The following is a 21,881-nucleotide window of genomic DNA, read 5'->3' as shown; positions in this document are numbered from 1 at the left end:
CACTTTTATCAAAATGCTATACTATGACTTTTTATCGCTTTTTAGACATGCTATACTCTGACTTCATTTTCACTTTTGTCGACATATTATAAACGAAAGAGACAAATATGCCAAACACTTAAACTTTTTTTTTAGTTCAGTTAGCTTAGGGAGACAAGAGCATGATTGGAAGACTTAGGGTTGAGCTCTCATATGTCTTTTGTTAGTGATGAGATCCAACAACCTCCTAAGTGAAAGAGATCAATATACTACTTTGGTGTCAGGTCAAATAGCGTTGAGTGATGAGCACCTGATTGGAATGCAGAAGGTTTTAGGTTCAAATCCTGTAGGGTATAATTAGTTTCTACATTACAGGAAAACAGTTGTAGAAATGCTTTGTTCCTGGCATACCACAATATGATTTTTTTATAATTTTTTCAACATACTATACTATGGCTTTGTTATCATTTTTGACTTAAGACTTTATCATTTTTTTGATATGCTATACTATGACTTTTTCAACACTTTTTTAAAATGCTTTAATCTCTTTTTCGACTTACTATACTATGACTTTTTTATCCCTTTTTCAACATGCCATACTATGACATTTTTTGACATGCTATACTATGACTTTTTATCACTTTTTTTAAATTACTTTTTTATCTCTTTTTTGACATACTAGCCTATACTATACTTTTTTAACATGCTACAATGTAAATTTTTTTTATTCATCATACTATGTTATGACTTTTATACCGCTTTTTTTAAATGCTACACTATGACTTTTTTATCGCTCTTTTGGACTTACGATACTATGAGTTTTTTTTATCACTTTTTTTGACATGCTATACTACGGCTTTTTTATCACTTTTTTGACTTACAATACTATGAGTTTTTCTATCATTTTTTTATGATATTTTTCAATATGCTGTACAATGATTTTTTTCGACATGCTATGCTATTACTTTTTATCACTTTTTTGACATACTAGCCTATACTATTACTTTTTTAACATACTACAATGTTAATTATTTTTATTCATCATAATATACTATGACTTTTTAATCACTTTTTCTATACTACTTTTTAATCACGTTTTGACATACTAGCCTATACTATGACTTTTTTTTAACATTCTACAATGTTACTTCTTTTTATTCATCATAGTATTTTATGACTTTTATACCACTTTGGTGCTGTGCTATACTATGACTATACTATGACTTTTTTAACACTTGTATTGAAGTGCTATACTATGACTTTTTATTGCTGTTTAGACATGCTTTCCCATGACTTAATTTTCAGTTTTGTCGACATATTATAAGCGAAGTAGACAAATATGCCAAACATTAAAAATTCATTGTCAGTTCAGTTAGCTTAGGGAGATAAGAGCATAATTGGAAGATGTAAGGTTTAGGGTTCAAATCTTACATGTCTTTTGTTAGTGATGAGGTCCAACAACATACTAAGTGAAAGAGAGACATATACCACTATTGTCTCAGGTCAAATAGCTTAGAGTGCTGAGCACCTGATTGGAGTCCAGAAGGTTTTAGGGTCAAATCCTATAGGGGGCAATTAGTTTCTACACCTATAATACAGGAATATAGATGTAGTGAAGAACTCTGTTCCTGGCATACCATACTATGACTGTCTTAGCCTTTTTTTCAACATGCTATACTATGACCTTTTTTGACATGCTATACTGTGGCTTTTTTATCACTTTTATCATTTGACTATACTATGAGGTTTTTTTATCACTTTTTTCGACATGCTATACTATGACATTTTATCACTTTTTTCTATATTACTTTTTTATCACTTTTTTTGACAAATTAGACTATAATATGACTTTTTGACATGCTATACTATGACTTTTTTCAAAAATATATACCATGACCGTTTTATCAAATTTTTTGACATACTATACTATGACTTTATCACTTATTTCAATATCACTTTTTTATCACTTTCTTCAATATCACTTTTTATCACTTTTTTCAACGAACTATTCTATCACTTTGTATCACTTTTATCAACATGATATACTATGACTTTTTTATAATTTCTTTCAGCAAACTACACAGTAACTTTTTTGATATGCTGTATTCTATGACTTTTTTAATCACTTTTTTGATATGCTTTACTATGACTTTTTTGACATACTCAACTCTGACTTTTTACAATATCACTTTTTTATCACTTTTTAATAATTTTTTTCAACATGCTATACTATGACTTTTTTGATGTTCTATACTACGACTTTTTTAAACATACTATTCTATGACTTTTTCATCACTTTTTTCAACATGCTAAATACTATGACTTTTTTCACTTTTTTAAATATACTATATTATGACTGTTTTGATATGCTATACTATGACTTCTTCGACATACTCTACTATGATTTTTTCAACATGATATACTATTACTTTTTTTTCAACATGATATAATACGACTTTTTTCGATATGACTTTTCTCAACAAACTATTTTATCACTTTTTTGTCATTTTTTTCAACTTGCTATACTATGACTATTTTATGAACTTTTTCTATATACTATACTATAACATTGTTATGTATTTTTTGATGTACTATACTATGACTATTTTATCACTTTCCGACATACTATAGTATAACTTGCTCTACCATGACTTTGTATCACTTTTTTGATATGAGTTTTTCATCACTTTTTTTGACTATTCTATCACCTTTTCAACAGGCTGTGACTTTTTTATGAATACAGTTTCGACATACTATACTATGACTTTTTTAACTGCTTTTTTCAACATACTATACTATGACTTTTTCAACATTATACTATGACTTCATTATCACTTTTGTCAACATATTATAAGTGAAAGAGACAAATATGCCAAAAACAAAAACAGTCATCATACTATATTGTGACTTTTTATCACTATTTCGACTTCTTTTATCCCTCTTTTGATTCTTTTGATTTGCTGTGCTATGCAAAATTGTATACTACGACTTTTATCGCTTTTTTGACATACCATACTATGGCTTTTTTATCACCTTTTTCAATATTACTTTTTTATGACATTTTTCAACATGCTATACTAGGACTTTGTATAACTTTTTTCTACATTACTTTTTTATCACTTTTTTGACATACTAGCCTATATTATCACTTTTTAACATGCTGTGCTATGGCTTTTTATCCTTTTTTTAACGTACTATATTATGCCTTTTTCTCACTTTTTTCAACTTTTACTATGACTTTTTCCAACATGCTACATTATGACTTTTTTTCCGATATGACTTTTGAACTATTCCACTTTTGTTTAATACATTGTTAGTATTAGTCAACATTTCAATGAAATTAATACCAATTAAAACCATTCCCACTTTTCCAACTATTTTTGCTACTTCGCCTTCTTCTTACAAAAATCCAGTTTAGCTTTGGCAACTTAGCGTTTCAGCATTCAGAAGCATTTTCTGCAGGAAATGCTTTTTCTAGTTAAACACAAAATCTGTTAAATATCTTTCCCATTCTGCCTTCCACTTAATTTGGTCTCTCTCTCTCTCTCTCTCTCTCTCACACACACACACACACACACAATCACGCACACACGCGCGCACACACACACACACACACACACACACACACACAATATTTTCTACATTTGCCTTTTCCTTCAACTATTGATTTGTCCTCCAACAGAAGAAATCAAGAGATGTTGAAGCCAACAGTCTCACCAATACTGACTAAATTACTTTTTTTATCGCCCCAGGGTGACACAAGCCCGCACAGACCAAATTGCTGCCTGGTTCATAAAGGTTAGATCAGTTTTTTTGTTTTGTTTTTAAATTGCAGAAAATTTGACACCTGTGGCAGTCTTCCCTTTACTTCTTGTTGTATACAAAGTCATCAGTGTTAAACTTCAATACATTGATTATGAGGAAGAGAAATTAGATACTCTTGTTCCTTTCACTTACAATGAACAGGAATAAATAGGACTAAATGGGGCTGCAACAAACAAATATTTTAATTTTTAATCAGTCTGTCAATGTTGTTTTGTAGATAATTGATTCCTTTTTATTCTGTAAACTGTCAGAAATGTGTAAAAGATAAATAACAATCAAATTTCCGATCAACATTTTCATTTTGATTGTGTTGTCTAAACAACAGCCCAAAACCCAGAGATATTCAAGGCAGCAAGTCATCACATTTGAGAAGCTGGAACCAGTTTATGTTTGGCATTTTTGCTTGATAAATGACTTTCAATTAACAAGTTCAATGAACAATCAATATTGTTTGCAAGCTAAATATTCACTTTTCCTCACCTGCATATTTTCCCTTAGGTCAGTGGCTTCTCTCAGCGGAAGACTAGCCATCTTGAAAACCTCGTCCACAGCCCGGATCCCCAAGTCCCTCAGGGCGGTGTAGTCCCTCCCCTTGCGGGCTTTTCGCACAGACAGTCCCCTTTTGTAAGGCTTTCCCCCTCCTCGCCGATTAGTGAGGGCCACATGGACAAACAGCTTGGCATGGGTAAGTTCCTCCCCTGTCAAAGACTGCAGTGGTACATGTCGGTATCCCGGTTGAAGACAGTCCAGAGGGATGGTATACTGACCTGTGGTGGTAGGAGGATCACAGTTAAATTTAAAGCATTTCAAAGAAATATGAAAATAGAGCGTTAATAACATTTCCCATCTACTCAAACCTAAACTGTGATATCGTCAATTGAGTCCATTTACATTAACCCTTCTGACCTCATGACCCTGACACCGACCTATGAACTCATCCCCTATGAAGTCATCATCCAGCACCACAAAGCGAACCATGGCAAGCTCCGGCAGGTTGATCTGGAACTCAAAGCTCTCATCGAAGACAGGGTTGTCCCCATTCTGTGTCACCGTCCTGGTGCGGCGCTCTGTGCAGTCAGCCGGGATGCCGTGGATCTCAACGTACACGTAGGGGTCCACCACATCTCCTTTGGCCCCAGCACCCTTTGGCTTGGGCAGATTCTGGCCACTTATCACCTGGGAGAAGAAACATATTTATGAGTTGAGAGGATTATCCCACTTTAATATAACTTCACATTTGTTGTCGTTTCAGTATTATTCCACCACACCTTGACATGGAGCAGCTGTGGAGACACACCAGGTACTGTGTCTCTGGTGTCGGCACTGAAATAAGACACCTCCTGCCGCATGATGGCTGGCCGCAGAACATAACCACAGTTCCCGTTCTGCCTGAACCAGGCTGTGTTCAGGTCCATCATCAGTCCTGCTGTCTGAAAATTCATGGACACAATCTGGCAACCGCACTTCCACAAGTCCTGAGGGTTCATGTTGCTCGAGTCAATACGCATGGGGTTGGGGTAGACCCGCGACAGGAAATGCTTGTTGTGATTGACAAAGTCGCCAGGGCTCTCGCTAGCGAGACGCACCGCCAGAGACTCATGAAAGGAACACAGGTCCCAAGGGTTTTGGCTTTTGGATGATGTTGGGAAGTCAATAAAGTGGACTGAGCGGCAAAGAGTTACTAGGTCAGAGAGCTCTTTCAAGAGTTGGAAACGTTTGGGAAGAAGATGAGGAGGATTAGACTGAGTGACAGCTGTGAAAGAGACAGTTTTCTGCACCATGTCCTTCTCATTCCCTCCAAGCGCTGTCCCTCCACTGTTAGCCGCCTTCATCCTTTGACACAACTCTGCCCCTTCATCCTCCTCACTCACCTCCCCATCCTCCCCATCAGAACCTGGCCCCAACTTTTTACCCTTTAGAAGAATTCGATTCCTTAGAGCATGCGGCGATGGCAGGTATAAATCCCCTTCATAAGGGGGATCTGTGTATAAACTCTTACCTAGTATTCCTATAAGATGTTGCCACATCACTTTCTGTTGTTGAAGTGAACAATGGTTCTCAATACATATAATTAATGGGTACTGTGAGGCCACAAATGCAAATTTTCCAATTGCTTCTAACACACAACGCAGGAGCAGTGGTGGGGAGAGTGTGTGTCCAGTACACACCACCGGCTCCTCATCGGGACCGTCCCAGATGTCTACCTCCACACACCGACAACCCATCTTGAGAGCACGGATGTAGCCGGAGATGTCGGACGGACCTCGAAACTGGTCCTCAATGAGGTAGGTGTTGTGGGAGGAGCTGATGTAGTAGTGAGACAAAGGCTGGGACATGTCCTGGCACACGGTGTCATGCTCGCTATCAAAAAGGTGGCACTCTACCGAGGTGAGGTAGCTGGTAAAACCATCCAGTGACAGGTATCCCTGCTGCCGGCCTTGCTCCGATGGCTCATGGGCCTGGATGAGCTTCAGGCTCGTCTCCTCACTTACCTGGAGGACACAGTGAGAGAAGGTAATTGAGAGATTAAGGTTGGGAATTGGACAGGGGTGTAATGACATACAACAGGAATGCTGGGATTGCTTATGTCTTCTGCTTTTTGTATGCATGATCAATTTATGTTACTTACTTGAGCCATGCCTTGCTCAGCCTCAAGGAACCTCATCAGGTCCTTGGTGTCTAGGAACTCCTTGTTACTAGAGAACTGCACCAACAGAAAGTAGATCTCCGGGCGTGTGCAGAAGTCATGGAAGACCTCAATGAACTCCTGCCTGGTGACTCGCTCATTTCTTCCTATTAGTATTTTGTTTTCGGCATTATCTTTGACTCCAGATTTGCTATCTAGAGTAAGCCCACGCATCCTCTCCCTAACTCTTTGAAGCTCTTTAAACCTGTGCTCCACTTTGCCTCTGCCCACCCCAGGGTTCACGCCCTGTATCAATTTAACAGCTAACTGCAAGCGCATCCCTTCCTCTGCATCTTCCTGTCCGTCCGATTCAGCGGCAGAGGAGAACAGCTGCTCCAGCCAGCCAATTCGAAGGCTGTCCTGACTGCTGGCAAGCATGTCCAAGGCGTGTTTCCCATACTGCATCAGATACCTGGAGAAAGTTGAGACAAGACAAGGCAGATGCTGTTGGACAGAATATTTTCCTTAAGAGGCTGCATCACAAAAATGTCATTTTCAGTTCACTTTCATTTCGATGACTCTCACATAAAACACTCTAACTGCAGCAGTGGAATCATTTTTTAGTCGAATCGCATTGACTGTCATAGAACTTCATCACAAGAAAGTCTCAAAGGACTACACAATGAAATCAGCCCACCAAGATCTCACTATCCACCTCAATGCAAGTAATACAAGAGAGAACACATAGCAAAAGACATGAGATGTCATGTTGGACTGACATAAAGGGCCTGACTAAATGTGCTGGGTTAGCCTAGCCTACCCCACATAGACAAACCTCAGTTCAACCACTTATTGATGTCAATTTGTATCCACGTTGGCACCTTAAAGAAGCTCTTAAGATTCTTTACCTATCAAATGTGTTTGGTGTGTTTCTGGTACATGTTACATCACAGGTGTACAATGTAAGATTGCGCCTAGTTTTATTGTTGTGTCATACCTCAGGCCAGTCACCCAAATGTTAGCCACTTCAGCAGAGTTGGCCACCAGGTCCAAACTTTCATACATCTCTCCATAGATGATAGAGAATGCACAGTCCTCTGAAATCTGCTCATAAACTCCACTGGTGCGGAAGATTTCTGTGTTACGACCTGTCCGTACCTAGAATGTGAGACCATAAGTGATGCAAAAACCCACATCAGGTATAAATGAAAACAAATCATCTGCTTCCGTAAGGTTCAGGGTTGTTTTTAATTGCCTTTGTCTAAAGGGATCAGTGAGATCACTCATAAAGTGAAGAAGGGTTGATTCATAAAGCTTTTTCTCTGGACACTGACCTCTCGTATGGAGGCCAGCGAGATGCGAGCTTTGTCTGACTCCTTCTTGGATGGCTCCCAGCATAGAGCCTGGAGGCCTGCATCCAGCAGGTAGTAACGCTGGTATACACGTGAGTTGGTACGAATTTTCCTCAGCTCAATCCCCTCCACCTGCAAGCAAGATATGGATGATGTTGTCACACACTGACTGATCCGTGTAGAGCTCACTCATTTTCACTTCTGAACAAACTCTATTGAGTGTTTGACATGCTCAAAAGCCTGTGATCTAACACAAACCACTGATGCATACACTACACATTAAATATTATGCCCAGATATGTACGTTCTATGTAAAGGGTTACAGTGTTGCTGACCCACCATGGAGTGGATACAGTCTGCAGCGCTGCTGATCTTCTTCTCTGAGAGGCTGCTGCTGAAGGACACTGTCTTCTTCCTCTCCCGACCAGCACGTGACCCATCCTGATGAGGAGGAATAGAAGGAAGGAATAAGAAGACAGATAGTTGTCCCTCTAAAGAGAAGGCTTTGCTTGGGCATGGCAAACATTTCTTTCCATCGGGAATGGATCTCAAAGGATTAAAAGGCATGTCTGATTATATAACCATACATAAACACAGATTATTTGGTCTACTACATAGAGCCTCCTCCTCCCAATCTGTTATTGTTTTTTTCCTAATGCTAAAAGCCTTTGCTTGCCCTTCACCATTAGACCATTAATCATACCTGACCAGACAGAGGCAGCAGGCAGCAGCATTCTAATTCTGCCCTCTGCAATGACACTTTAGTCTCAATCAGTTTATCTGAGCCGACCATCGGAGCTCATCCATCTGATGTATTGACCAATCAGATATCACCCCCAAGAGAACAGATAAGAGCATATATGTGGGCGAAATATTCAATTATGGATATATTAGAGTCCTGATAAAATCCAATTAAAGACTTAATTGAAGCTAATCTAAGGCAGGATAAGCAGAATGACATAACTGTAGTTGGGTGATGGAAGATGCAAACACCCAAACCCTCAACATATTATTGTCTTAAATACATACTTACAATATGTTTTGTGCAGTTTACATCAAGAAAATGTTAGAAAATACTGCACAAAAAAATGCACATAACAGTTTCCTATGGTCTACAAATTAAGTCTTCAAAATTGTGTTCGTCCAACCGACTGTCCAAAACTCAAAGATATTCAGTTTACTACTAATGTAAGACAAGGAAAAGCAGTACCTTGCAAACATTTGGCATTGTTGCTGGGAGTAATGAATTAATTGGTTATCAAATTAAATGGCAATAATTTTCGTAACTAACCGTTTCATACAGAATTCCAATAAAAAGGAAAATATGTTATTATCATAGTCTAGATTCAGATATCTTTCAGGAACGTGATTTGTTTTGAAATAGTGAAGAAACTAAAGAAAATCTAGAAAAATACAGTAAGTGCACATATGTCTGCATTGGAACAATAATCCAGCAGCCTGTTGCTGCACCTAACAAATACAAAAGAATCATTTGTTTTGGAGTGTTATGATTGATCACCAGTAGAACAATTAATATTTTCAAATTCATAATGAATGTCTGTGAATACTGATCAATGGCGGATTATTATCTACTTATCAGCATAACTCTTTTCCTTTCCTTCAAACATGAGTTCATGTGAACCTCAAGAGCTTGGATCTTTTATGAGGGAACCCTTCATATGAAAGAAATCTGTGGCATATGAAAGACAAAAAGAGATGAAAGGAAGAAAGAGAGAATAAAAGATCCTGTACTGTGTGTTATCTAAATAATGTGAACATGTGAGCGAGAGGAAGCATAATTCACAGCAGATGAAAAGGTTTCCTTTAGAGGGAAGGCAGGGCGCCTAACCATCAAAAATTCTTATTGAATTGTCTCATTAGGATGGAGAAGTGTTTCCAATGGCGACAAGTTTTTTATGGCCTGGGTGGCAAGGGAGGGAGGCAGTGCTCTAAAAATACAGTTGGTGCCGAGGGGTATGATAGAGGGAGTAAGAGGCGGTGTCGACAGAGAGACAGTTACCCTGAAAACTACAGGAAGCAAAAGGAAAAGCGCTGACTTTTAGAGCCTTAACAAATATATTAACAAAATAAAACCTGACCTGAGCTAATTGATGTGTGTTCTCATTACAGTAAAAAGCTACCCTCCTTTGGAGTGCAACAGCCTAAATTCAACCTCAGATAGAAAGACTCATAATGCAACATCAACATCATCAGCAGCAATTTATTTTGAAAACAGCACTTAATTTGAATTTGAAAGCTCATGGGAAGTTCCTCTATGACACACAAATGAGACCCACTTATTGATTTAACTCTCAAATAAACACACGTGCGCCCTCACACAGGAGCCCACAGTACCACCCTACTCGGTCACACTTCTCTTTTACCTTTCATGCAGCGCGGTGACAGGCACCAGAGATTAATGTTGGTCTAAATCTATGTCTCGTCCTCTGTGTGTGTGTGTGTGTGTGTGTGAGTGTGTGTGTGTGTGTGTGTGTGTGTGTGTGTGTGTGTGTGTGTGTGTGACATTTGCGGTAATGGTCCCTGTGTGGCTGTACCAGCACAAATCACAGTCACAGTGCACACGTAACCCAATTAGGAAACTCCACCTAAATAACGTGGTCTCCACAGACATGCATGTGACCAATAACAAACATGTCATCCCTGATTAATAGACAAGCAATGGAAATATATTATATTGAAGCAACCTAATAAACATCCTATGGTGTGTTGTGTGCATGGCCAAAGCTGTGCTTGCAGCAGGAGAAACACCAGAATTCCCCCAAAGCCTGTTCAACAGTTGTGATTTAATCATCTCATGTGTGGAGGCTGTCCTGCACGTCCACCTCTGTTAGTCTACAACATAAATTACTGATAGAGAGAGAGAGGGACAGAGAGACACATCCAAAGAATGCTGACGTCACTGTAGACTCTTGATCAATTATCCTGACAGGATAAAACAAGAGAGCACAGATTCATCTCCAAGTAGATGCAAAAAAAAACACACACTGTCCAACCAGATTAGTGTACACACACACAGACACACAAATAGAAAAACGAAACAAGGACAGCTTCTACCCGCTGATAAAAAATTCCATTTGACTTTAAGCTCTGTTTGAATGTCTACGTCACAAATGCCCTATTTTGTTTTTCTGACTGGGGAAGATGAGTCTCCAAAACCACCACTGTGCTTCAAAACAGGAAGCCGCCTGTCCGCTTGTCACAGAGAGCTTCCTGTGGCTCAGCTGAGAACCATGTGAAGCGACAATGCAGAGGACAAAAAAAAAACGAAAGAATAAAAGGATTCTTGATACAGAAATACAGTAAAACCTTGATTTTCCTGATTATTGATACATTAGGTGTTACTTTTAGGTCATATGTGAGCCCAACAAGTGAAAACACATTGAGACCAAAAAAAAACATTCAGATACTTTTGTAGCAATCAATAGTCACATAGACTGAGTTGTTTCTTTGTTTATACATTGTTAATACAACCTGTTGAACATACAGAACAGGTCCTATAGGACTTGATAAAAAAAAGGATTAAAACACTTGCTGTTACTTAGCATTTCACAGTGGTTAAGTATCTATTTTCCATCTGCCAGTCTGTATCAGATGGAAACACATACAAGATTACAGTTTAAATCAATTTGGAAAATATAATACATATAAATACATTTTAAACACTGCTTCGGGATTACTGGTGTTCCTGATAGGACATCTAGACTGACTGAGCTGTAGTGACAGATGGACGGATGAAGGGCGAGAGAAATGGGGTAGACTGTGTGGCAGAGCAGATTGGATGCAGCTAACAGAGAAGGACCCACAAGATGACAGAGAGACATTGCAGAAAGTTGAAACTTGAGAAGAGGACACAGATTAACTAAACAAGAGGAAAATAAAAAGATGACGGATGGAGAAGAATAAATGGCAGATTAGTGTTAATGTTTATACGTGCAGGCAGAGAGCTTCTTCCCTTGGTATTTGCCTGTAGGTACCAGTATAGCATTCATTAGCCAGCTTCCATGCATGCTTGATATATATGACCGTATGCAACAAGAATGTATCACTAATTACAGCATCTCAGAGTCCGCAGAATGGAGATGTAGGTCATTAGTGGGTGTCGTCTTTGATCCACTAATTAAAAGAGACAGATAATCAGAGAAAGCAACATGGTTGTTAGGTGACAGAATGTAAAGAATAGAGGAGTGGAAATTGGTAGGAAGGAAGAATTGTCATCCCTGTGGCCCTGGGTTTGACGGCAGATGATGGAAAATTAATGGCATAGGTTATTTAGGGGGGGGTTGCAGCATGGGACAATTTGCTCTGAGGTTTATTTGAATTGTGTTAAACTGAACACTCACAACAGGGAACCGACAGCCACCAACATGTGTGGGTATCTTATCATCACGTGATACCATTGTTACGAATAATTGCTTCTGATTGGTGGGCAGGTGTCCATTAGAACTGCATAGGAGAACATAGTTTCAATCATCCACTTACCCACCACTCTCAATCACTGCACAAGGCTATTTCACTGCAGGTAACCATGGTAACAATACTAATGCTTCATGCTATGTACCAGTAAAGTCTTAATGATAAACCCGATCTAAAAGTTGGTTACTCAGGCTACTTACAAACTAAAGTAATGGATGAAAAGATTGACAATTTACAGGCAGCCACTCTTTTCTTCTTTGGTACGCTGCCTACATGTAGAAAACTGGGAGTGCACTCGGAAAGCGCAGACCTCCACCAAGGCACGCCCTATCTAACAATGTTAATGCAGTGTACATTTTTTCGATAATTCCGATGCAAAGTGAACGCAGCACAAATGCCCTATGATAACAAAAGTTTAAAAAATAAACAATTTGTGTATCCACCCCCTGATTTGGATCAGCTCCAAAATGTAATAGGTTCTTCCTTGGCCCATGCTACAGCCTTCCACCGAGTTTAATGAAAATTGGGGCAGTATTATTTGCGTAATCTTGCTGACAGACAAAGACAAACAAACAAAAGAACTAATCAAACCTAAAACATTCAACATATTCTCCCTTGGCGGAGGTAATAATTGACTCAGTGGGGAAACGCCAGTCTTATTCATGTAGGCCTAATGCTCGTTATTCCTTTACGTTATTATTTTTGTTAAATCCGGAATAGAACTGAGATAAATACTCAATCAATAGATTGGTCGATATACCTAAATGTATTTTTAAAATCCTGACTAAAAGTATACAGCCATGTTAGTTGCTGGGTGAAGCTGTAGGCCGATTTATGCCAAGCACAGCTGCTGATGTTTAACAGGTTTTATGTTATCATCTTAGTTTAGCATTTTAGCATTTAACATTTGCTAATAGGCACTAAACAAATTGCACAGCTGAGGCTGATGGGAATGTCATCAATTTTGCAGGACTTTGGTCATAAACCAAACTACATAAGAACATTTTTTTTTATCTGATGAGGGCACCAGATGAAAAGGTCATCACAGTTCATCCTGCGGGGACATTAAGGTCCAAATGTTATGGTAAACCACCCAATAGTTGTTGACCTTTTCTAGACTTAACAATTAATCAATGAATCTTAATTTAACAGGATATTAAACTACTTGGTATTCACTGCAGTAACAACGACATCTTCATTGGTATCGCTTACTAATTACAAAGTGTGTAATAATCACACCATCTGCGTGTGTGACTGCAATAGAAGACGAGACATTGGGGTCAAACAGGAAGCTCTGCGTGTATGGAAATACTGTTCAACAGAAAATGTGGTGAGCATTCACAGTAACTCAGCTGCTGAGTCTGACTAGAAGCCCCTGCCCTTGTGGTAAGAAGAGCTGCAGATGTTTTTTTACGCCTCAAACCTTTGAAGTCCCATGTGCGCTTAAGCACACATACACACAATCAAACACACACACCACACAAAAATGAAACAAGTAAAAGCTTGCCTTGAAAAGGTCTTATGTCAGAGACCTAACTGTGATTTCAGCTAACAGATGTCACAGAGGCATTTACTGAAGATACATGAACCACTGAAACCAAATAGGTAAAAAGAAGGGGCGGGTTAATGCACAAGACATAAAGGCTTCTGGGATCAGTAGATAACTCAAATTTGCCGAGAACCTAGACACCCATTTGATTACATAGACTCATGCCTTTGGCATGGTTACATTCTCGTACAGCTGCCTGGTGCGCGATTTCGTCGTGACAGCATACAAACATTTAACTTAATAAAACTACCACAATAACATAATGTGTATTTGTATGTGATATCCATGAGTAATGTAACCAATGAATTTCTATGTACACAGTCATGTAAGATACACGTCTGATTACATAGACTCCATTGGTTACATTCAGTCTTGTTCAGTAGCCTGGTGTACGGTCTCCTTGTGACAGCCTTTCTACCATGCAGCCTGCAACATTCACTCCTCTAACATTTAACTTAACATAACTACCAAGATGAAGTGACGTGTATTTGTATGTGATGTTCTTCCCCATTGATAATGTGTGAATTGCCATGAACAAAACCATCTAAGATGCACTAGAAACAAGATGATTAATAACTTGCCAAGAACCAAGACACCAATGAGATTACATTAGACTCGAGCGGTTTCACTCGCCCTTGTTCAGTAGCCTGGTGCGCGGTCACCAATCTACAACTCTTCAACAACTCTTTTGGTGCTGCTCGGCTCGCAGTAGCCCATTTCCTGATCGATTCTACCAGCACTCCAGTGGAGGCTCTAATGAGGCAAAAAAAAAAACAGGAGTGAGTCGGTTCTTTGAAGAATGGCACCCGATTCTCCCGGTTCAGTGACACAAGTCGAGTTAATTACCTGGCTCTTTGATCTACTCGTCAACACTAAGAGACAGAGAGCAGTGGAGCATTAGCAGCTAAAATGTGACAAACACCTCAGACCAACAAAAACGTGCAAAGTTGACCTACTTTGGACTGTTTTTGACTTGGAATAAACAAACGAAAATTCACAAATTAAAAATGTTTCAGCTATGCACAACCAGATGTGTGGCAGCAAGATGCATTTACATATGTGTGTCTGTGTTTTGGAGCGTGTTTGGGGGGAAGGTAACCTGCACATTACTCGCAGACGTCACATGCAGAACACTTTACAACAGCGGGGGGGGGGGGACTCTTTTCCTGCTATTGTATTACGTTGCTGTGAGCTGGCAGAACATAGCGTAATAGTCGGATTTTATTCCTTCAGCACTGTGCAATGCCAGAACATCTCAGAGGGGAACTGGGCAGACTCACCCTGGGTTGGGCTAATTAACTTTAATCTACTGCTAATTTACAACACTATTAACATTACCGTCGCCAAAACACCCGAATTAAAGCCCCACTTCAGCCACTAAACATGTATAGAAATGAGCACCTCTGCTGAAGTGTTAAATTTGTTAACGATCATACAACACAAATTCAGTAGTACAATGTCTTCCCCTGATGTAGCCTACACTGTGAGTCAGTAGTAGGCTATACAGTGGAGTTTAAGTGGTTTGGGATCCTTCTGTAAAATTTGGATTTCAAGAATTCTACAAGCAGCAATACCACAGGCCAAGCAATCACCCTTTCCAAACAGGCACATTTTTAACGGGCACTGCGCTAGTACAGAAAAATGTCTCCGACAATCCTGCTATATTGATTTAAATGGGAATGTCTGTTCTACTCTGTCTATTTCTATGGTTTATCCTCTCCCTGTGCTGTGCGGGCATCATTCATTTACAGGCTAAAAGTGTTTTAATGCAGGCTAAAGACGCTGATTTGAACTGCAGGACGTGCTCAGGGCTGCTCTGACTCAAACTACTGCCTTTCTCTGGCAGTGCTAATGCTGCTCCCTCAGTCCGAAAAACACACGCACAAAACAGACATCAGCCACCTAGGCCAAAACTAAATACTTCACTTGCACACACACACATGCATACTTCACTTGCGCATTCCTACATAAACCTTTTAACCAAAACCATTTCCTGAAAGTAACCAAGTATATTGGGTTGGATTCACAATGTTAACCACGTGTGACAACAACACTACAACAAGGTGACACACCAACCGCCAATAACATGTGAGCAGTCGTGAAAATGGGTTTTTCATGGGATGCAAGTAAAAGTCTCGTGTTTGACTCAGCCATCCACTATAATGATCTACCAGATTGGTGGGCCCATGGGGTAAGCTGGACGTTAGGATTCATCCCATCTTCCCAACTTCATCCCAGTACTGGCAATTATAATACTTGAAGTTGACTACTATTGTTTTCCACAGCTGTTGCAATGGATTGATCACAAAGGGAGTTATTAGCACGCTAAGCAACAGCTTTCCCTGAGTTGAATTTTTGATTGCCATAATACATTTTGCCTGCACCTGTCTCAACCTCTCCATTTATGTTATTGACGGTTGGTGTGCCACCTTTTTGTAACAATTTCTACGCCACATATGGTTACGTTGTGAATCCAAGCAACAATAATTGGTTAGTTTTAGGAAAAGATCATGGTTGGGGTTAAAATAATAGTCTTTATTTAGTAATCAACAAATAAGTCACTAGATGGCTTTAGACTGGACTTGAACCCAAGCTTCCTGAAAGAAAGTCCTGTGTTTACGCACTTAACCATACATGCCATTCTTATGCTAACATACATACATACTCACACATGTTATGCATGTATGTGCAAGAGAAGTATGCAAGTAGTTGCACGTGTAGTATGCATGTATGTGCAAGTGAGGTATGCATGTAGGTGCAAGTGAAGTATGCATTTAAGCAAAAGTGGTTAGTACCAGTATATCTATGTGCAAGTGAAGTATTCAATTTTGGCCTAGGAGGCTTCTCATACCAAAATTCAAACACACACACACACCAATTAGACAGCAACATACCATGTCTGCACACTTGTGTGAGCACACTCTAAAAACATGCTGTCCAGTAAAAACATATCTCAAAAAGATCTTGGATCATTCGGTTAGATATTACACTGGAGCCAGGAGGTCAGCATAGCTTAGCATAAAGACTGAAAACAGGAGGTTACAGCTAGCATGGTTCTACACTTGTGCTTTTGTGCAAACAACATATAACAACTTAATTAGTGGGCTTTAGGTGCTGATGAGCAGATTTGTTATCGTTGGACCGAGCCAGGCTAGCTGTGTCCCCTTGCTTTTATTCTTTATGCTGAGCTATGCTATGCTAAGCTAAGGTGTATAATGAACGGGAAAAAATGAGTGGTTACAATCTTCTTATCCAGCTCTCAGTAAGAAAGTAAATTTATACAACACAAAATGTATCAATATTCCTTTAATTTTTTTCAGCTGAGAACACTTAAACAGGTGAGGCAATTATTGGCTTATTATACCCCTTAAAAACCCCATTAGATGATTATATTAAAGTGCATTGTTTTTCTTTTTTATTAAAAAGCTGAGAGTGCCCATACATATACTATTTCACTCACACATACAGAGGAGCACATTAACATGCCAACCACGTATTTTGGAGTCTCATTCTGGCATGAGTAACGAGAGAGCTGGAAAGCTGATATTTGTTTTGCCTAGCAGTGTTTTACTAGAAGGCAGGTCTGTGCAAGAGTGTGTGCTTGTGTGTGTATTTTAACTAAAAGAAAGACAAAGAGAGTGCCTGATGGTTATCTACATCAAGATAAACTGGAAGCATACACTGAGTGGGCACCTGATCTGCATCTCCTTCACGGACAGAATAAATGAGAGGACAGCAGACAGCATGAAGTACTGATAAAATACAATTAAGGGTACTCTCATTACTTCAGCTGAAGCGAATGGAAGCATACACACACACACACGCACACACACACACAAACACACACACACACACACACACACTAGACATTATCCCATGACTCCTGTGAAAAGTGGTCTGGAATGTCGTGTTTCCTGTTTATCTGCCTACATACCACCACATTCTCCTATTGTGTGGAATCCTGAGTTTATCCATAGGGATAGTTTATGAAACAGCACAACACAGCTTGATCTATTCTAAGCCTCAGGTCTTAGGGATTCAAACCCAAGCATGTTTATGGTGAACGCACAAACGTATACGTGCACTGTTGTGGGAGAGACGGTTGGTTGATTGCTGAATGTTCTCAGCATTAAATGTGCCCACCAAACCTGAACATGTCAAATACATCCTCATACCACAAATTCATGCTTCAATACATGAGATGCATATGAACTGTACAGCGGTTTTTTTCCCCAAACACTGTTATGCTTTACAACTCTTTGGAGTCATGTTGTGGATGAAGTCAGCACTTATTTAATGCCATTTCTCACCCAGCATATAGAGATAATAGAACTTCCCTAGAGCAAACGGAGTGTTTTAAAACCCTGTGTGTCAGGCCGGCTGCAATGTCGTAACAAAAAAGAAGACTGGCAAGATCAGACCTGTGTGTTGGCAACTAGGTGAGAGACGTTTAAAAAAATGGTTATGCATCATCACAAACTGCTCATGACTTAACAGCAATATTGCAACATGAACCTTGCGAGGAAATTGGCCAACTGACCGGCTTCCTGTCTTGCAGAGTGGGTGCCAATCAGACACGGATGAAGCCGTGTTGGAATAATCATGTCTTAACAGGCGGTAGCTCTGGAGACAAGCAGCAACTAGAGATCAATACACAACCTCCAGGCTAATATGACTTAAACCATAAAAGGTCAAAGTCAGTGGACGAGTTATTGATAAGATGTTGTTGCTATTGACAATACTTTAAATGCATTATGCGTAAAACAAGCATATGCTCTTGTGATATCTATTTCAAGGGCTTTATATCAATAAACTTAACATTAGCTTAAATCTGAGCTCAGATCAGTGTGGGGTTAATTGGATAGGGGTACGCAGAGGGCAAAGTGAATGCAATTTGTCATTCTAATAAAAGACTGCAGCAGGTGCTTTCACTTATTAGTTCCTCCTCCTCCTCTTCCTGCCACTCCTCCTCCACTCTGGCTGATTAAGTACTAATAAGTGACATTGTCTGCTGTTGTCTGTGGATGGAACAAAGCCTTGCCTGTACGCATCAACCCTAGGGCACATATGATTGAAAAGCACATATGATTGAGCTCTGAAATTGAATGTTTATTGTGGAGTCCTGAGAGGTTAGTAGTCAAGGTTTGGGGTCTGAATGTATGACAGGCAGCATTTCAACATCCTAAATGTGACAAGATGCACATTTTCAAGCACTTAATACTTGAGCATACAGTGAGATACGTGTGAAACGAGGTGACTGATCCATGTGCTGTTCGAGGCAGATAGAGAGGAAGTTGACAGGAAGCAGAGACAGAGTGTATTAACCGTTTATTTTGAGGTTGCAGGTAGATTACGTCGGCAGTTTTGAGGGAGAGCTCTGTGTGTGTTAAGTCACCACATCGACATGCACAACTCAGTAGTAATTTTATAGTGGTATTTCATGCATGGCTTTTCTTTTTTTTTTACATCCCATGGCACCAGCATTACATTCATGCAAGGGCTTGTAGTAATCAAGTAGGCTAGCCTTCCTAGTCCTGCTTCGTCATATATTTTATGGAATCATTACTTATTGTTAAAGGTAGACTTGCAACAGTTTGCATGCACGTCTTATTTGTTGATAGTGTTTCCTGTTATGTTTGAAAGCAAGACGAGCTGTCTTCTCCAGACAGAAACGATGGCCTACCTTGATCAGACTGCTGCGTCGAGGAATTGGTTTGGAGGCTGAAACTGATCCCGCGCTCTCCCCCGTCGGGGACTCGCAGCTGGATTCGTTTTGGACCCTCTTCACGGTGTCTGACACGCTGCAGTTTCCGTTTGACACCGGCTCTGCTCGGTGCGTCTCCAGGCTCATCCCGGCTCCTCCTGACGCAGCTTTCCAGCCAGCAACCTGCAGACCGACGGCTCTTTTGTTCTCTCCAAATTCAGCCATGGTGACACTTTTTGGGTTTCTCAGATCTCTTGAAAGCACCGTGACTCCGAACGCAACAGCGCTTCACGCGGACGCATGGGTGCCATTATTTGAAGTGAGCGATGTGCGACCGTGCGCCAAGAGCAGAGGAAACTTGTCTCTCTCTCTCTCTCTCTCTCTCTCTCTCTCTCTCTCTCTCTCTCGCGACAGCAGTGACCGACACCTACTAGACCCCCGCCGCAAACACTCAACACATCTCCGGCCGCTTCAGCTGGATGTGCGCTTGCGTTCAGGAAATGCACACATGGCCGTCTGCTCCTCCTCCGCCACCGTCGCCTTAACACATCCTCTTCCCCAATGTGCTAAAGAACAACGCACACCATGATGATTTCTACATAACATCAGCTCCTATGTCTCCCTCTCTCGCTGTCTCGCTCCAGTCTTCATCAGCAGCCCCTGGGGTTATGAGTGCAGCGGCGCAACATCTGTCACCGATCTGTCAGATGTGCGTGGTGTGTGTTCTTTTCTGGGTTTCCAGAAGGAAATGGGTGTTTTATTCGCGCTACTTAATGGTTGATAAATCATTTTGGCCTATTAATGCTTTATAGATATTCTGGGTGACAAGCAGTGTAATATCTCATTAGTTTATTTCTAGAAAAAGGCTGCAGAATAGCTTGACCAGAATCTATTCACTCACAACTTTTAACATTTACAACTGTCAATTTGGTAATTAATACCCCCTATTATTAACGTTCGCAGCTGCAAACCTGACATTGAAATAATTTAATAATCACTTAGTAATGTATTTATAACCAAATACCGTATTTAAACCCTTTATTGATGACTTATTAACATCTATAACTGCATACATGGTGATTAAAACCCTCTGTTAATGACTTATTAGCCGTTCATCGTAGACTAGATAACCAATCCCTTTGTTATTTACTTGGCATTAGTTAAGAGCTTGATTATTCGTCTATGCTTTTAAAAAGTGAGCTATTGTCAGGGTATATTTGCAGTTTAGACTTGCACTCAAATTATTATTCTTTTCTGGTGTGCACTTTTGAGACAGTCCATGCATACCTAAACACAGTTGAATGCACCATTAACTGCCTCTCTAAATTTCAATTGAAATCAAGGTCAGGGATTTTGCTCTAGAATCAGGGAGACATTTTTGTGATGCATTGCTCAGGGATAAATGCCAAGATGCTCTCCCCAAGGGTAAATGCCAAACAAAACAAATTAGTTTACTTTTTTTTTGTGCCCTAAACGTAATTACTAGAACTTAATAAATTCTCAGTAAGAAAGTATAGAGAGCAGTGCATCCAGGTCCTGTGGGTAGACTGGTTTTTACATTTTATGAACTGCAGTGTTTCTGTGACTCCAAATAGCTGCAATGATTTTGCTTGTTGACACCAGTTATACCAATAATTACACAAATCAAGGTCAGTGCAACGTTCACTGATGCGAAACCAATGTGTTGTGTGATTTATGTAATGAAGGTTCCCTCCATTTTCAATCTAATTCCCCCAGAACAAAACAGTCTACAGAGTTTTTAAGCCTTATCTGAAAAGACAAGAGGTTCTTCTATTTCATTATCAGCTTAACAATAACATAAGGTGACTCAAATAAAAGCTGTGCACCACGGTGTCCTTGCTCAAAAACAGAAGTAGCATTGTTGTAATGTAATACTAATTACAGAGGTCTCACACTCTCATAAAGTGTTGGAGGACATGTCCGCGTTTTGCTCCTCTTGGCTGTTCAGTTGGCTCATTTTCATTAAAGGGAAATGGTCCTTTTAGCTTTCTAGGGGACTCTTTCTGAAGGGCATTTACACATTAGCTTAAGGAGGAGCTGAAGGGACTAGATAGAGGATGACACACTGTTTTTAGAGCAGGACTAAACTGGCGCTGAGGTCAGAGGTTCCATAAGTTACAGGACGGATGGTAGAGTACCACTGAAGTTAGTACTATCTGTCACTGAAGTCTCAGTCAGCTGCATTTAAGCCTTGTGTGGTGTTCGGGTCTGTGGGACCCGTTTGCTAAAAGAACAATTATGGTATCTATTATTTCTTCTAACTCAAACTCATTGGTCTTAGCTCATTTTCATTAAAGAACATAAATAGTAACTTATTTTCAATGACTGCACATGAAATTATTATTAAAAGTATTTTTACATTTCAAGCACTTTCACCTCTTCTGATTAAGT

General features: G+C 39.7%; 1 protein-coding gene and 1 long non-coding RNA gene across 3 annotated transcripts in view; one reads left to right on the top strand and one right to left on the bottom strand.

The window, feature by feature from the left end:
- Positions 1-19,888, bottom strand: part of LOC117956446 (inactive phospholipase C-like protein 2) — a 32,578-nt gene extending 12,690 nt beyond the window's left edge. The window contains exons 1-8 of one of the 2 annotated variants that reach the window (XM_034891518.1): positions 19,449-19,888; positions 8,122-8,223; positions 7,765-7,914; positions 7,428-7,588; positions 6,434-6,902; positions 5,073-6,296; positions 4,731-4,980; positions 4,285-4,571 (exon numbers count right to left, since the gene is read on the bottom strand). In XM_034891518.1, coding sequence (XP_034747409.1) covers positions 4,285-4,571; positions 4,731-4,980; positions 5,073-6,296; positions 6,434-6,902; positions 7,428-7,588; positions 7,765-7,914; positions 8,122-8,223; positions 19,449-19,694 — 2,889 coding nt within the window. In that variant the 5' untranslated portion in view covers positions 19,695-19,888. The remainder of the gene's footprint in view (positions 1-4,284; positions 4,572-4,730; positions 4,981-5,072; positions 6,297-6,433; positions 6,903-7,427; positions 7,589-7,764; positions 7,915-8,121; positions 8,224-19,448) is intronic. The other variant, XM_034891519.1, reaches the window with a different exon arrangement.
- LOC117956449 lies at positions 18,558-21,323 on the top strand. The gene is made up of 2 exons (XR_004659273.1): positions 18,558-18,894; positions 19,409-21,323. It is a non-coding gene; the product is annotated as an uncharacterized LOC117956449 (long non-coding RNA).
- Positions 21,324-21,881: the final 558 nt, after the last annotated feature.

Source organism: Etheostoma cragini, chromosome 14 (genome assembly GCF_013103735.1).
Source record: "Etheostoma cragini isolate CJK2018 chromosome 14, CSU_Ecrag_1.0, whole genome shotgun sequence".
Classification (NCBI taxonomy): Eukaryota; Metazoa; Chordata; class Actinopteri; order Perciformes; family Percidae; genus Etheostoma; species Etheostoma cragini.
This window is presented reverse-complemented; position numbering and strand designations above follow the sequence as displayed.